General features: G+C 46.4%; 2 protein-coding genes and 1 long non-coding RNA gene across 3 annotated transcripts in view; 2 read left to right on the forward strand and 1 right to left on the reverse strand.

Annotated features, from left to right (window-relative positions):
* The window catches only part of CDS2 (CDP-diacylglycerol synthase 2), a 50,676-nt gene extending 40,209 nt beyond the window's left edge, over positions 1-10,467 (forward strand). Inside the window, exons 10-13 of the mRNA XM_079987533.1 lie at positions 3,421-3,573; positions 5,557-5,676; positions 6,306-6,409; positions 7,825-10,467. Of these exons, the coding sequence (XP_079843659.1) occupies positions 3,421-3,573; positions 5,557-5,676; positions 6,306-6,409; positions 7,825-7,954 (507 nt within the window). The 3' untranslated portion in view covers positions 7,955-10,467. The remainder of the gene's footprint in view (positions 1-3,420; positions 3,574-5,556; positions 5,677-6,305; positions 6,410-7,824) is intronic.
* LOC307222417 lies at positions 9,827-12,408 on the reverse strand. Its single transcript, XR_013841745.1, has 2 exons — positions 10,504-12,408; positions 9,827-10,449 (listed from the first exon to the last, which is right to left on the reverse strand). It is a non-coding gene; the product is annotated as an uncharacterized lncRNA (long non-coding RNA).
* A 2,920-nt stretch (positions 12,409-15,328) lies between these two features.
* ARHGAP25 (Rho GTPase activating protein 25) overlaps positions 15,329-16,812 on the forward strand; it is a 36,796-nt gene continuing 35,312 nt past the window's right edge. The window contains exon 1 of the mRNA XM_079987487.1: positions 15,329-15,912. Within this exon, the coding sequence (XP_079843613.1) occupies positions 15,852-15,912 (61 nt within the window). The 5' untranslated portion in view covers positions 15,329-15,851. The remainder of the gene's footprint in view (positions 15,913-16,812) is intronic.

Below are 16,812 nucleotides of genomic sequence, written 5' to 3' on the forward strand. Positions count from 1 at the left end.
AGACCTATTTAGCTCTGTATACAGTTTTGTATTATAGCTGTAGTTACAGAATAAAAGAAGATATTCTACAGAGCTGCTCCCCGAGTTGTTTATACACTGCCAGACTCTGCTATACTCTGCTGTGCGACGACTGTATTGTGGAAGTGAATCCGGTGCTCACAACTCTAAGCTGTGAGTCCACAGCACTTTGACCTGGTGGTCTCTGGAAGTGCTACCCAGCTCGCCTAGCCCAGTCGGGGTTGAAGTGCATGAGTCCAGTTGGTGACACTGGCTCAAGGGCGATGCTGACAGGCAAAGCATGAGAATAATTCACACATTTCTGTCATGTCTGGTTCCCAAGGCTCCTAGCCCAGGGGTCAGCAAACTTTTTCAGCAGGGGGCCGGTCCACTGTCCCTCAGACCTTGTGGGGGGCCGGACTATATTTTTAAGGGAAAAAAAGATGAACGAATTCCTATACCCCACAAATAACCCAGAGATGCATTTTAAATAAAAGGACACATTCTACTCATGTAAAAACATGCTGATTCCTGGACCTTCCATGGGCCGGATTTAGAAGGCGATTGGGCCGGATCCAGCCCCTGGGCTTTAGTTTGTCTACCCATGCTCCTAGCCATCCAGCTGGTCCTCTTAAAATAAATATCTGAAGGGCTGTCCCATGAAAGACAGAGCAAGCTTGTTTTCTGCTGCTCCAGAGGGTAGGTCCTGAACCAGTGGATTAGAATGACAAGAAAGGAGATTTTAAATAACCTTTAAGAATACAGTGGTACCTCAGGTTACAGACGCTTCAGGTTACAGACTCTGCTAACCCAGAAATAGTACCTCCGGTTAAGAACTTTGCTTCAGGATGAGAACAGAAATTGTGTGGTGGCAGCGGGAGGCCCCATTAGCTAAAGTGGTACCTCAGGTTAAGAACAGTTTCAGGTTAAGAACAGACCTCCAGAACGAATTAAGTGCTTAACCCGAGGTACCACTGTATTCTGCTTGGAAGAGTGATTTGACAATGGAACAGACTTCATTGGTTGCTGATGGAATCTCCTTCACTGGAAGTTTTCAAACAGAGGTCAGATAGCCATGTTCACTGAAACCGGGAACCGACTTGTCTGTTTTGACTGTCGGACCCATCTTCTTCAGGAAATGCAATGGCGCCCAGCACGCTTTCGCTGCCCGGTGCTGAGTCATTCCGCTTCTCCCGGCTATGGCAGAGTTTCTTCGGTAGCAGTGTGCCTGTGTGTAAGGATTTAGCATCACGGCAGTAAAACTCTCGTACACAGCTTCTTCTATTCTACGAAGCTTTAATGTACATCAGCAAAACAGTAACGGGACGCGGGTGGCGCTGTGGGTTAAACCACAGAGCCTAGGACTTGCTGATCAGAAGGTCGGTGGTTCGAATCCCCGCGACGGGGTGAGCTCCCGTTGCTCGGTCCCTGCTCCTGCCAACCTAGCAGTTCAAAGCACGTCAAAGTGCAAGTAGATACCGTATTTTCCTCTCTATAACACGCAGATTTTTTCTTCTAAAAAGGAAGGGGAAATGTCTGTGCGTGTTATTGAGCGAATGTGTGGTCCGTCTCCTAGAAGGGAAACCTGAAAAGAGGAAGCGGCTGCTTTCCTGCATTCTGCCTCAGGGTCTTACTGCCCACCCATCTCTGTTTCCTTGCTGTGTTTGCTCAAACGGAACAAAGAACAGGGAAAGCCCCTCCCCTCCAGGCAAGCAGAGGGGAAAGCAGAGTGTCTCGTGCTGCTGAAAACATGCAGGAGGGAGAGAGAGAGGGAGAGAGAGAGAGAGAGAGAGAGAGCTGGCTGGCTTGGGTGGATAGGTGAGGGAAAACTTTTGCCTTCCTTTCCTCCGTCACGTTATACCCCTCTCCTGCATTCTTAGCCAGCTGCTTCTCTGCACACCCCTCTCATGCTCCTTGTCCGTTCTGTGTTTTTCCTTCCCTCCCCACTTAAAATGTGGTTAAAAAGCATGGATCCTCATGGATCCTCAGGATCTTTGCATTGGGTCACCCCAAATTCACCATCAGATCACATAGCATGTCCATGGCTACATCCTGCCCCCCCAAAATCACGCACCCACTGTTGCCTGGGGCTGCAATGGTGCAAAAACGTGGTTAAAAAGCATGGATCTACATGGATCCTCAGGATCTTTGCATTGGGTCACCCCAAATTCACTATCAGATCACATAGCATGTCCATGGTTACAGCCTGCCCCCCCAAAATCACGCACCCACTGTTGCCTGGGGCTGCAATGGTGCAAAAATGTGGTTACAAAACATGGATCCACATGGATCCTCAGGATCTTTGCATTGGGTCAGCCCAAATTCACCATCAGAGCACATAGCATGTCCATGGCTACAGCCTGCCCCCCAAAAATCACGCACCCACTGTTGCCTGGGGCTGCAATGGTGCAAAAATGTGGTTAAAAAGCATGGATCTACATGGATCCTCAGGATCTTTGCATTCGGTCACCCCAAATTCACCATCAGATCACATAGCATGTCCATGGTTACAGCCTGCCCCCCAAAAATCACGCACCCACTGTTGCCTGGGGCTGCAATGGTGCAAAAATGTGGTTACAAAACATGGATCCACATGGATCCTCAGGATCTTTGCATTGGGTCAGCCCAAATTCACCATCAGAGCACATAGCATGTCCATGGCTACAGCCTGCCCCCCAAAAATCACGCACCCACTGTTGCCTGGGGCTGCAATGGTGCAAAAACGTGGTTACAAAGCATGGATCCACAGGGATTCTCAGGATTTTTGCATTGGGTCACCCCAAATTCACCATCAGATCACATGTTTGTGGCCACAGCATGAAGCACAAAAATGATACATCCACTGTTTCATTCATAACGTTTTTTCCCTTGTTTTCCTCCTCTAAAAACGATGTGCGTGTTATGGTCAGGTGCGTGTTATAGAGCGAAAAATACGGTAAATAGGAACCGCTCCAGCGGGAAGGTAAACGGCGTTTCCGTGCGCTGCTCTGGTTCGCCAGAAGCGGCTTAGTCATGCTGGCCACATGACCCGGAAGCTGTAGGCCGGCTCCCTCGGCTAAGAAAGCGAGATGAGCGCCGCAACCCCAGAGTCGGCCACGACTGGACCTAATGGTCAGGGGTCCCTTTACCTTTACCTTAGCAAAACAGTAAGTCAGCTAGGAGAGAGCAATGACATGTTGCCTCTCCTTTGCAGCTAAAACAGAAAGTAAAAGTAAATTCATATTCGTATGTGATGTCATTTCCCTTGAGCTATTAACCCTGTAAGCTCTGGGACACCTCACAGGCCACCTGCCAGGGATTCTCTAGCTCTCATTCCTGCTTGCAGGGGCTTGGACTAGATGGCCCTTCCAACTCCGCTGTGATTCATATCAGAGTTCCTTGGCAGCGATTCAACTTTTGCCTCTTCCATTTCCCCCAACCCAGCTGTCGTATGTGATGTCTGGATACAGATGCTTCGTGTGCCCCGTGGAGTTTAACAACGACACCAACAGCTTCACTGTGGACTGTGAGCCCCCCGAGCTCTTCCAGCTGCAAGAATACAACATCCCCTTGGTGCTTCAGTCTGTCGTCGGCTGGGTAGGCATCCAGGTCAGAGCGTTCAGGTTTGGAAAACTTCTGAGAACATGAGGAGAGCTTGCTGGATCAGGCCAAAGGCCCAGCCTGTCCAGCATCTTGTTCCCATGGTGGCCAACCAGATAGGTAAGCCAGGACCCCCGAGCACAAGGGCACTCTTCCCCTTCATTTTCCAGCAACTGGTATTCAGAAGCATTGTTGATTCCAGCCTAGTAGTCATTGATAGCCCTCTCGTCCATGAATCTGTCTAACTCTCTTTTAAAGCCATCTAGGTTAGTAGCCATCACTGCCACTTGTGGGAGAGAGTTCCATAGTTGATAACTATGTGCTGATGCATGATTTCTTTTACTATTATCATTAGTTCATTTATATCCCACCTTTTTCTCCGGGGAGCTCAAGATGGTTCTCCCTCTCCTCGTTAAATTCCGCACAACAACCCTCTTGTGGGAATGTTAAGGGATGCAGGAGAGGATATACTGTTTGATTATATTCTTTTCCAACTTGTGTTAACAAGTTCCACAGTTTAGCGGAGTAACATTCCCCTTTTTAAACTTGCACAGCGGATGTGTTTGCTCAGGCTCGCTAAAGCCTCTATAATAACTGTTCTGGTATTTTCCCCTTATTCCCTCAGAAAGGATAAGACACGACACAGTCTTCTATAAAAGTATAAAAAGAGTTTACTCACATTCTGTTCACAGTTGGATCCCAGAAGGCAGACTTAGCTTAGAAAAGTAACATGCACCAGGAAACTATCTCATAAGGAGACAGTCCCTTTGTCCTCTCTTGGCTGGAAGTCAAGAGAGCATCTTTGGCTAAGCAGATGTTGCTTCTTCCTTGCATGTAGTGAAAGAGAGAGAGATGGCTGCCCTGCCCTGTGCTTTTGTCATTACCTGCACAGGTGAGGCCACGTCCACCTCTAGTCACATGCGGAGGAAGTCTGTCCCAGCCCAGAAGGAAACAGGAAGTTTACCTGCTGGCTGGACAAACATTCCTCCCCATGTGTAAACATGTCCACTCTAGGAATGTTGTACTTGACTGCTCTTGGGTTTCACATCCCACACCTCTGAGGTAGGATAGGCTGAGAGGCAATGACTGGGGCCCTGAGCTTTATGGCCAAGTGAGGGTTTGAACCCTGGTCTACAAGGTCCTACTTCAACAACCTAACCATTGTGCCACACTGTTTTACTAAAGCAGGTGTGTGCGATGATTGACAGCTACCAGCTTATATGTTCAGCAGAATCAAGCACAGCTTTCCCTGGACTGTACCAGGGCAAGTGAGGGACGATTTGAATCTACCCTACAAAAGCGAGCTCCTTCGTTGAGAAAATGAGGGCGTTTGAGAGAAATGTTCTGCCTCTGCGTTTTGCTATGTGCCAATGTTGTGGGAAGGGGAGGTGTGCGGGGGGGAAGGATTTGTGGGGAGCACATAGTGCTTCCTCCCCCTACACAATTGCAGTCCAAAAATGGTACAGTCCAGAAAAAGAGCAATTCTGCTGAACTTGTGGACACCCAAGGAAGCTGAATTTTGGGTGATTCAGGACCGATGAAGGAAAATGTTTCTGCACACATTGTTAAACTAGGGAACTCGCTTCCACAGTAGGCACTGATTCAGCAGGCTATCCTTACGTTCTTATAGAAGCATGACTAGTCGCACCAACAGGGTAAAAAACAGCTTCTATCCATGGGCTGTTAGGCTGCTGAATGAAAAGATAACAACAGGGCAACTGACTTTTGGGTTGGTGGGTGTGCGTCAGTAAACAAGGGGAAATTAAGACTAAGAGAGCTGAGTGGGGTTGCTCGTGTAATCTCACTGTATACAAGTTGTACAAGTGACAATAAAGTATTTCAATTTCAGTTTAAAGTCAGTCGTAAGACTGCAGGATTTGCAGAACTGTTTTCCAGCTCATCTACCCGCCGGTGTGAGGTTCTGGCGTGGCAGAGCTTCTTCAACTGACAGTGACCCCCACCCCCTTCTCCTTTCTCCAGAAAACAGTTCGGATGTACCCCTTCCAGATCCACAGCATTGCACTCTCGACTTTCGCCTCTCTCATCGGTCCCTTCGGAGGGTTTTTTGCCAGCGGATTTAAAAGAGCTTTCAAGATCAAGGTATGGCACAGCTGGAAAGAGAGGCAGCCTTGAAAGAGCACGGTCAGAATGGCAGGTCTATTGAACCCACTTCAGTTCTAATAAAACGTTTCCTGGAATATATTTGTTATCATTATATTTCTCTGTATCCTGCCTTTTCCCCAGACTCAAGGCAGCTTACACAGATTAAAACAAGACAGATAGAGAAAAAAGAAAGCTAAAAACATGTAAAATATTTTAAGTAATTAAAACTCTAATGGAATAGTTATCTAGATATTATACCCCACTTTTATTATCTACACATCAAAATGTCTTGCAGTGATAAAAATGTACAGTTTACAAAACTTAAAACAGTTTTTACTGTATATGTTTATATAAAATATAGGAGTTTGATTTCAAAAACAGAAATGCTTCTCCTGAAAGTGGGTTAGTAAACAAGAAGTGAAACAATTTAGATTCCATAACTTCCAGTGGAGTGTGAACAGACTGAGGACTCTTTGTTTGGTAGGGACTGATGGGGGTGGAAATTAGTGATGATTTTTTCCTCCTTCCTGTTTCGTGGTGTCAAGAGGGCAGGTGGGTTTGGATCAGGAATCCCCTCCACCTGCCAGGGCATACACACTCTCTACTTTTCTCCCTCGATTGCGCAGGACTTTGCCAACACCATCCCAGGGCACGGAGGCATTATGGATCGGTTTGACTGCCAGTACTTGATGGCCACCTTTGTGAATGTATACATTGCAAGCTTTATCAGGTGAGATGATGGTTTGGTTTGGTTTGGTTTGGTTTGGTTTGGTTTGGTTTGGTTTGGTTTGGTTTGGTTGCGGGTCGCACCATCAATCCTTGGGTTCTCTTTTTCTCAAAGTACAGTGGTACCTCGGGTTAAGTACTTAATTTGTTCTGGAGGTCTGTTCTTAACCTGAAACTGTTCTTAACCTGAAGCACCACTTTAGCTAATGGGGCCTCCTGCTGCCACCATGCCGCCGGAGCACGATTTCTGTTCTCATCCTGAAGCAAAGTTCTTAACCCGAGGTACTATTTCAGGGTCAGCAGAGTCTGTAACCTGAAGTGTATGTAACCCGAGGTGCCACTGTATATGTTTATTTGGCTTTTGAAAATGCAGCTGTAAAAAGGCAAAGAGATGTACAGATCATTAAAAGGAGAACACAGAACCACAACTGTGACTGAACAGAGTAGAGAGGTTTTTTACAACATTATCGATATTAAGAAATAAACATGGAGTGATGGGTCAGAGTGAAATCAGAACAGAAGCCATTAGTAAGAGAATTAATTGGTTGGAGAAGGGAGCAGTCAGAAACAAGTCTAGGCTAGGCAAAATAAATATCCATCAAGAGAAAGGCAAATATCCCTCAAGAGCTATGCGTGATTCATTGGAGGTTTGTATAATACGCTATTAGTGCTTATAAAAGTTACAAATGACTATCTTGAATGGGTCTGGTTTAGCCAAACCTCAGTTGATTCTGGGATGGTGAATCAAATATTCTGACGGTACAATTTCCCCACACCATCTCTAATCATCTTTGTGTTCTCAGTTCAGAAGATAGGAGGGTGGAGACAATGTGAGGCTGGGATCAAAGGGATTCCTCGCTCAGTGTCAAAGGAGAGCCTGACGGTGGAATTGAAAGGAAGACTTGCCTTAGCCATTAATCCCAGTAGCAACATAAAACAAGGCATGGGTCTACAGCAGGGTGTTCCAATCCTGGGTATCCAGCTGTTTTTGGACTACAACTCCCATCATCCTTAGCCAGCAGTACCAGTGGTCAGGGATGATGGGGACTGTAGTCCAGCTGGCCACCCAATTTTGGGAAACCTTGGTCTGTGGGAAGCCTCCCCTTCCAAACGTTCCCAGCCTGGCGAGGTAACATGATTGCCTTATTCTTCTTCACTAGAGAGCCAGTGTGGTGTAGTGGTTAAGAGCGGTAGTCTCGTAATCTGGTGAACCGGGTTCGCTTCCCTGTTCCTCCACATGCAGCTGCTGGGTGACCCTGGGCTAGTCACACTTCTCTGAAGTCTCTCAGCCCCGCTCACCTCACAGAGTGTTTGTTGTGGGGGAGGAAGGGAAAGGAGAATGTTAGCCGCTTTGAGACTCCTTCGGGTAGTGATAAAGCGGGATATCAAATCCAAACTCTTCTCTTCTTCTCACTCCAGGGGTCCTAATCCGAGCAAGCTGATCCAGCAGCTGCTAACTCTGCGACCAGATCAGCAGCTGAACATCTTCAACACGCTAAAGGCCCACCTGGTGGACAAGGGCATGCTGGCTGGCTCTGAGGATGCGTAGGCACCTGTGCTGCCAGGATGGGACTGAGCATGGGCAAGCCGCTCACCCCGCAGAGGAAACCCTCTCCCAGCTTGCCTGATTTAGGACAATAACCAAGCCTCATGTCTCTCACTTCCTTTTCCATATAAAAGGTTTGCATTTGTGCATTTTAAAAAAGAAATGTATCTATATCTCTGTGGCGGTGGTTTGGAGCAAACAGAGGGGAGCTTTTAGCTGGGAAGGAACTGTGGCCCGGAAGGAGGCGCTCGGCTGATGGTTTAGGAAGGTGGTTTTACCCCTCGGATCTGCCCGGTGGTTTTTCTTATTCCCAGATGTGTATAGAAAGTCGTGCAAGGCTCATTCTACTCTCAGAGCAGCGGTGCTTTTGTAGCAGGGAGAGGGAAGAGACAGGAAAGAGTGCCAAATAGTGTGGGTTAAAAAAAGAAAGAAGGCAGGGGTGTTGAATCAAAATTACCTGGATTATGCACTCCTGTTCCACCATCCTGGCTTCCTTATCCGTGAGATGGATCCGGTGCTGCGTATTCCATTTGGCAAACGCCCAGGTTCCTAAGTCCAGTGAAGTGAGCGCCTTTCCCCAATCTGCGTCCCCGTTCACCACACAAACATCCAACAATTTGGTGGTGCAGAGAGCCATCCTTAGTGCCATGTGTATAATACTGAGTGGGTTTTCAGAGAGATGGGTCGGAGATCTTGCCCACCCCCAGGCCAGCCAAGGAAATTGGGATCCAGGAGCCCTTTGCTCACAGAAGCAGCTCGAGAGCCAGGAAGACTCAAGGGCAGCGATGCCAAATGTCCTAAGTGGTGCTTCTGCAAGCGGGTGGGGGCAAGGGCTACCACCCTGCCCTGGAAACAGCTGCCCTTGTCTCGTTTCCGTGCAGGGGAAATCCCTGCCAACAGGAGAAGGTGCTTCCTCTTCTAACCCAGTTTCCTGCACAGGAATGGATGCATGTTGCTCCCTGTCTTTGTGGCGTCACCATAATTTCTTGCATTGCTGGTGGAAAAGGATGCAAAGTTCACCTGCTGCTGTGCTGTTCTTGATAAGCAGGGAAGATTGGGGCGTTTATCGTTTTGTGGCGAACCATTTGCCACAGAAAAAAAATTGGAAGACCATGAAGGCAAATGCATTTTTATTTTTTTATTTTTAGGTTTTATTTCACAAATCCTACTGAACATTTTGGGGTTTTTTGCTGCTTCTTTTTTTAAGCCTTCCTTCATTTTGGAGGAGAAGTACCTGAATAGATGGATGTTGAGGCAGGACACCTGGCCTCCTGGGAACTTTAAGGGGTTGTAAAGGAGCAGAGTCTGGCCTGGGTGCCCAGCCATTGCATTGTCCAGCTCATGCAGCTGTTTTAGTCCCTGCTGTTGTGAGGCTCCTGTTTGTCTTCTGCCCCCTCAAACGCTCCCACTGCAGTCCTTGTTCCCAAGGCACTGGCCCCACTTTCAGTTGCAGAAAGGGACTCTCATGACTGAAAGCTCATGCATAAAAAAAGGCATTATCAGGACTCAGAAAGTGAGAGGGTGAGGATAAAGATTCTGTTAGTTTTCCATTTGAAGGCGTGTGTGTGTGTGTGTTGGAGTTTATTTGAGGGTTTATTTGTTTTGGGTTTTGTTGGAAGGAGGAAATTTCAACCACGTTGAGACCCTATCACAGCCTGAAGTGGTCCAGCCTTGATTCAGATTTACGCATGCTTTGAGATCTGGGCCTGAGTCACTGAGCAGCTGCTAGCTTAGGTGTAATACCACGCAAGTGTCTCTTGACGTGGTTCCACTTCAGGGTCAGCCTTGACCGTCTGTGCTGTCACTTCCTCTGTTACAGAAGAGAGAGCGTGAGGAGCACTTGGCAGTAGGCTGAGTAGCTTTTTCTTCTTCTTTTAAGGTGTATTTTTGAGAGCTGCTCACTTATACTGTTTTGCTGCCTCTTCTGGTATATTCCCTCATCCCATCTGCCCCAAACGCTCTCGGGTTTGGAGTCCAGGTATCTGAAACCACATGGTGGGAGAAGCTTATTGAGTTGAGGGGGGGGGGGTTGCAGGGAAAGATTTTTGCCCCACTCTTCCTTTTCCTCTGCTGTCAATACGCCCCCCCTCCCCAAAGGAAACAGTCTTTATTCCTGATCTAACAATGGCCTTTTAACCACAGCTGACCCCAAAATTGGACATGCCTGCCATTGTGATGGGAAGTTTTGGGTTTTGATACCTAAAAAAGGGCAAGTGAGTGTGTGTGTGTGTGTGTGTGTGTGTGTGTGTGTGTGTGTTTGAACTTAGTGTTTTGACCTTGGGGGAAGCAGGACAGAAAGCAGAATGGGTATGTGGGGCAACGAGTGGCCATGCAACAGTAATTAATTAATAAACAAAATTGGGGGAGGGGCTTCAAGTGGGGTCTCTGTTTCATTGACATTTCCTGATTCCAGCTAAATTCAGCTATTTGGCTGGTGGCCACAATCCCTTGCATCCTGCCTCCGAAAGGGAACTGGAAAAGAACAGTGTATCCTAGACCTATATATATATATATATATATATATATATATATATATATATATACACACACACATATATAAACCTGCAACAGCCAACAACACTTCTAATAAGGCTCGCTGTGTTCCCTCTGTCTGGATAGTTGCGCACTGTTCTGGGATTGCTTCTCATGTCAGTGCAATTCAGGTACTGGGTGGGTTCAGTGTCCCAGCGCATGAGTGACATGCTGGACACCCCTGCAGTCTACAGATCCTTGCAAGAGCCAGTCTTGAGTGTAAGTCAAACAAAGTGCTGGCATTTCTGTTGCAAAGACACCACAGGATCACTCCTGAGAACTGACACTCATTTAAAGTTACCCAGAACAGGAAGGATTCACATACTGGTTTTAGTCATTAGATGACAACATTATGGATGATTTTATGTTCGATACCTTTTTCTTTCTTTTTTAAGTTTTCTCTTTCGGGGAGTTCAAAGAGGGCTGTGACCCAGCCATATTAGAAAAGGGCCGTTCAGGGATGCAGCACATTAACCCAGAGACAGCCGGTTCCTCCAAGGGGCTGAGTGGGAGAAAGTCTCTCCTTCCCAAAGGGAAGCCTGTGGGTTTTCCTTCAGTTGCACACAAGTAGCAAAGGTCTGGCGCCTGGTAAGGGGAGCAGTAGGTCACAAAAGGCAGTTTGGTATGCAGTGGAGTTGCTTAAGGGGTCGTTAGCAGTGTGGGTGTATTTGCTGGTGCAAAAACCCTGAGTTGGCCTGGAGTTGAGCAGGATTAAATTGGGGCGCCGTAGCTATTACTCAGAGGAGTGTGTGCTCCATATTCTAAGCCTAGTCAGGCCAAAGTGTGTCCCTTTTCCATGGTTGGCTGGCCTTATTACCTGGCACACGGAGCTGGAGGTCTGTTGTGTGTCACACCTTAGCCAGGTGACCTTGGCCCACCTCCCCACAATCCCAGTGGTAGCTGGGCCCTACACACCTCTCACGGGATAGGGAAGGTGGATCCAGAGGGGTTGTGTGAGGAGGCTGGATTTCACAGGGGTTGGAGCTGGCCCAAGTCCGGATTCTGCATTCTTGGGGGCTAAACTCAGTCAGAAGAGAGACACCGACACAAAGCAGTGTCTCTGGAGTGGAAGCCGGGCACTCACTTGCGAGGCGGTTGTGATGCTTTGAGTGGGGATCTGGAAGGCTGGCTGAGTGGAGTTGGGGGCAGAAGAACTGGAGAACACTGGTCAACTCTCTCCCCTCCCCCAATTAAAATACCCTTTGCTTAACTAGTACTGGTTGCTTAGCAGAAGTATGAGATTTAACGTTTCAGGAGCTCGAAGGCTGACGTCCTCATAACTCCCCTTTGTTATATCAAAGAGGGGGTCCCAGGGCATATATTTTGGGGTGCTCTGCCGCATGTATCTGAGGGGGACTCCTTGCCCCACTTGCTAGCAAGGGCTCCCAGAAGGAATCCTTAACTGCTTCTAGACAACAGACTTCCCAAGCGCCAAAGCAGACTCTTCACCATCCCTTTCCAACCTTTCTCAGTCCCTCCCTCCCCAATTCTTTCTGCTAACAGCTCTGTATGTTTGGAGGGGTAGCTTAGGTTGACAGAAAAGTCCCACATTCACAATATCTAAAGCTGGCAATACAACCATTGTGCTCATCGGCATGTCTGTGTCAACGAGAACTTGTGAACCCCTTTGATGCCCCTGTGTGACCTCTTTCTGCACTCACAGACTCTCCCCTCCTGTTTTTCTTCTTCTGATGCGGATGTGCTTATCCCTTCCACAAATCCTCTGCTTTATTTCTCTGTGCTTTTGTCTTCTACAGGGGGAATGTTGGTGGTTGGTTTCTTTTTGGGTTTTGTTTTCTTGCAGACACTTGTAGGCTTGCCTCTGTTACTTTTTGGTTCATTTGACTGTCAGAATGTGAAATATTATATAAAGGTATTTTATCCTATTTATATACGGTAATATTGTTAAATAAAAATGTATCTAAACTGTTTGTGTGCGTGTGCGTGCAGTTATTTACACCACGCAGAAGGGTTCGTTTTATTCTATTTTTTGTTTTTTAAATTTTTATTTGCATTTTCAAAAACAGGAACAGAGAGCATATTTAACCCCCCTCCCCTTCCCACCCCATCCCACTTACAACTTTGTACCAAATACAGCATATATACTACTACTACTACTACTACTAATAATAATAATAATAATAATAAAATTTTATTTATATCCCGCCCTCCCCAGCCGAAGCCGGGCTCAGAGCAGCTAACAACAGTAAAAATAACACAGTTTACATAAAATCACAATCAATTAATTGAAATACATTCTAAAATCAATTCATTCTAAAATCAATTCATATATACTATATGATTGCCTGTCACTATACATATACTATACGACTGATTGTCACTATATTAAATGTCTGTTAAGATGCGATTGTACTCTACAACAGCAGGTGGTTGTGCTGGTCGGGGGCGCTGTTGGGAAGTCCAAAATGTCTGGGGAGGCTGATCTCATGGAACACTGTCTGTGAGAGTCCCATGGACTGCAAGAAGATCAAACCTCTCCATTCTTAAGGAAATCAGCCCTGAGTGCTCACTGGAAGGACAGATCGTGAAGCTGAGGCTCCAATACTTTGGCCACCTCATGAGAAGAGAAGGCTCCCTGGAAAAGACCCTGATGTTGGGAAAGATGGAGGGCCCAAGGAGAAGGGGACGACAGAGGACGAGATGGTTGGACAGTGTTCTCGAAGCTACAAACACGAGTCTGACCAAACTGCGGGTGGCAGTGGAAGACAGGAGTGCCTGGCGTGCTCTGGTCCATGGGGTCACAAAGAGGCAGACACGACTGAACAACAAAAAAATTGACATTATTTTTTAGGGAAAAAACCTAGTCTTGTACCCGGGAAAATTCGGTATATATAATTATTATTATTTTTTTTTTACATAATTTTACACATTTTAATTTTAACAATTTCAAACATTAAAATAAAAGGTTCATTCAAACCTTCGGAGCTCCTTCCCTCCCTCCATGGGTTCCGTGTTTAAAATAAAGTATTCTGCATCTTTTACCCTTATCCATCTATTATATATCCACAGTTATCATAGTTGATTCCACATTACAAGTGTCATTACATCCCTGCCAAAGGTTTAACTGTTTACAGTAGTCTTTTAAATATGTGGAAAATATACTCCAGTCTTTTAGGAATACTTGATCTTCCTGGTTTCTGACCTTCCCCCTCAGTTTTGCCATCCCTGCATACTCCATCAGTTTAGTCTGCCATTCTTTTGTTGGTAGTTCTCCTTCTTTGGGCTAGAAGCATTCTCGCTGCCATCGTTCCATGCATAAAAAATCTTTTATCTTCTCTTGGTAGCTCTTCACCTATTATACCTAGTGGAAAGGCTTCTGTTTTTTAAACAAATGTATTTTTAAAAATTTTATTTCGTTTATTAAATACCATTTCCCAGACAGCCTTTACCAATGTACATGTCCAGCACGTATGGTAAAGAGTACTGTTCCCTTTACATTTCCAACACAAATTTGAACTAGTTTTATAAATTTTCGCAATTTCAGTTGGTGTTGGATACCAATGACACATCATTTTCATATCATTTTCCTTCAACGAACAGCACGCAGTAAACTTTATGTCCTCTTTCCATAACTTTTCCCAAGATGAAAATTGTATATTATAACCAAAATCTGTAGCCCAGTGTATCATCACTGCCTTAATTTCTTCATCCTTTTTATACCCTTCCAAAAGCAATTTGTACGTTTTTGATAATGCAAATTTGTAGCATTGTTCACAGTCTGGTCTAAAGGCGATGCCACGCTCATGTTGCCAGACATTTCCCAGAATCATGAGCTGAGTTGCACACACAAAACCCGTAATACTGTCTGGTTGTAATCTCCCTCCACCCCCAGGGCCAAATATAGGTTTGATGAGGCCCTGAGTTACTGAAGGTAATGGGGTCCTTTATATGTCCTGCTGTCCTTTGTCAACAACAAATTGCCGCTGTTTTTTTTGTGTTGAATATATGCTATATAGGAATTTATGGACCTAATAGGTATCTAAAGCCATTTGTACATGCAGAATGTAGGCATATAAAAAGGTAAAGGGACCCCTGACCATTAGGTCCAGTTGTGGCCAACTCTGGGGTTGCGGTGCTCATCTCACTTTACTGGCTGAGGGAGCTGGCGTTCAGCTTCCGGGTCATGTGGCCAGCATGACTAAGCCGCTTCTGGCGAACCAGAGCAGCGCACGGAAACGCCGTTTACCTTCCCGCCAGAGTGCTACCTATTTATCTACTTGCACTTTGATGTGCTTTCGAACCCTATATATAGAAATGTGAGCAAACCAGTGATATTTTAGGGAGCAGGCTAGCAGGCCATTACTTACATCATAGGAGCCTAAAGGTAAAGGACTCCTGACAGTTGAGTCCAGTCGTGGACGACTCTGGGGTGGTGGCACTCATCTTGTTTACAGGCAGAGGGAGCCGGCGTTTGTCTGCAGACAGTTTTTCCGGGTCATGTGGCCAGCATGACTAAGCCACTTCTGGCGAAACCAGAGCAGCGCACGGAAACACTGTTTACCTTCCCGCTGGAGTGGTACCTATTTTTCTACTTGCACTTTGATGTGCTTTCTAACTGCTAGGTTGGCAGGAGCAGGGACTGAACAACGGGAGCTCACCCCGTCGCGGGGATTTGAACCGCTGACCTTCCCATTGGCAATCCCTAGGCTCTGTGGTTTAGACCACAGCGCCACCCGCGTCCCCTCATAGGAGCCTACACAACACAAAACACTGTTGCTGCATGTAGGTTTTATTTTATTTGTTTTTTATCTTATATATTGGAAATATACATCCAGGTTTTTTTCCTTTAAATTTTTTTGGGGCCCCCAAGAGAGAGGGGCCCTAAGCTATAGCTTGTTTAGCTTATACGTAAATCCGGCACTGCCCACCCCCCACCACATGAGTGATGTACAAGCTGTAGCCCCCACTTCCTCAAATGCACTAACACAGCAGCACCCATGTAGCTCCATGAACCAAGCCTGCAAACTGTTTCAGGGTGTGTGCATGTGCTGGTCTTACTCCACGTTTGCACGTTAGTAGGGAGCTAAATGCAGCTAGAGCTCAGGTGCTCTCCAAAGTCCTTGGAGGGATGGGGGGGTGCAGGTTGGAAATAAACTGATATTTGCATTGCACCTGGAAATTGAAGAGACTGAACTGGAAAATAAAAAAAGAGAAGTCCTTTGGGTTTCTCACAGAAGATCACAGGAAGTTGTTGGCAAACCAACGTCAACCGAGACTTTTTTTCTTCTTTCAAGTAAGCCCAGAAGGAAATTAAATATATATATAGCACGCACGCACAATCTGTGGAGGAAATTCAGACCCGCAGTTCAGACACAGTTGCGCAGACTTTCCCGCCGCTGGAATTGGAATGTCTCTGAAGCTGCCACGGAATTGGGATCTCAACCTGAAGATGGACATGTCTAAAATAGGTAGGGCTGTTTTTTCTTGACTACATTTCTAGATGGTCCTCCCTCATTTTGTCCTCTCAACGACCTTGCGAGGGAGGCCAGGCTGAGGCAGAATGACTGGCCCAAGGTCACCCAATGAGCTTCCGGGCTGAATGGGGATTTGTACCCTTGTCCAACGCTCTTGCTGCTCTTGTTTCCTTAATCTCTTGCGTGTATCAAGGACTGCTTGGGTTTCGTGAGAACTTGGAAGTGAAGCTCCCCGTTTTAGCCAAAGGTGGACTGCTGTTGCTGTTTACAAACCTCTGCACAGCATTTTCCCCAGGCCGTTTTGGGCCCAGGGGCCACGTCTACAAAAAGATTTCCAGATTAGCTTGCCTCCTTATCTCAGACACGTTGCTTGTCTTTTCTACGCATCTTATGATCTGATGCAGTGTCAGCGTTTCAGCTTTTAATTTTTCTACGCATCTTATGATCTGATGCAGTGTCAGCGTTTCAGCTTTTAATTTTTTTATATATATAAGAAGGAGGAAGTTGGATTTTTCACCCTTTTGATTCTGCAAATGAGCAGGCGGTGATCACTCAAGGGATGAAGTTTCTGTACTCTGAAGTTCTGTCCTCCTCTTTGAGCTCTTCCCCCCAAACTTTGCCACTCCGTGCTCGACTACATCATGTCATTATTCCTCAGTTTCACCTGTCCTTCTGGCCACCTCACAGATTCTGAACAGAGGGAGCAAATGTTTGTCCCCAGGGCCTCTGTGAATATAGGGACCCCGGGCAGAAGGATTAACCACAGCAGTTCTGCAAGAGAAAAATATTTGCATGTCTGTTGGTATCACTTGAATAAGCCGCTGAGGGAAGGGAGAAATCTTGTAGCAGCAAGGTCCTAAAGGACATATTTCTCCCTCCTGCTGCTCCCTGGTC

This window comes from Podarcis cretensis, assembly GCF_951804945.1.
Source record: "Podarcis cretensis genome assembly, chromosome: 8".
NCBI lineage: Eukaryota > Metazoa > Chordata > Lepidosauria > Squamata > Lacertidae > Podarcis > Podarcis cretensis.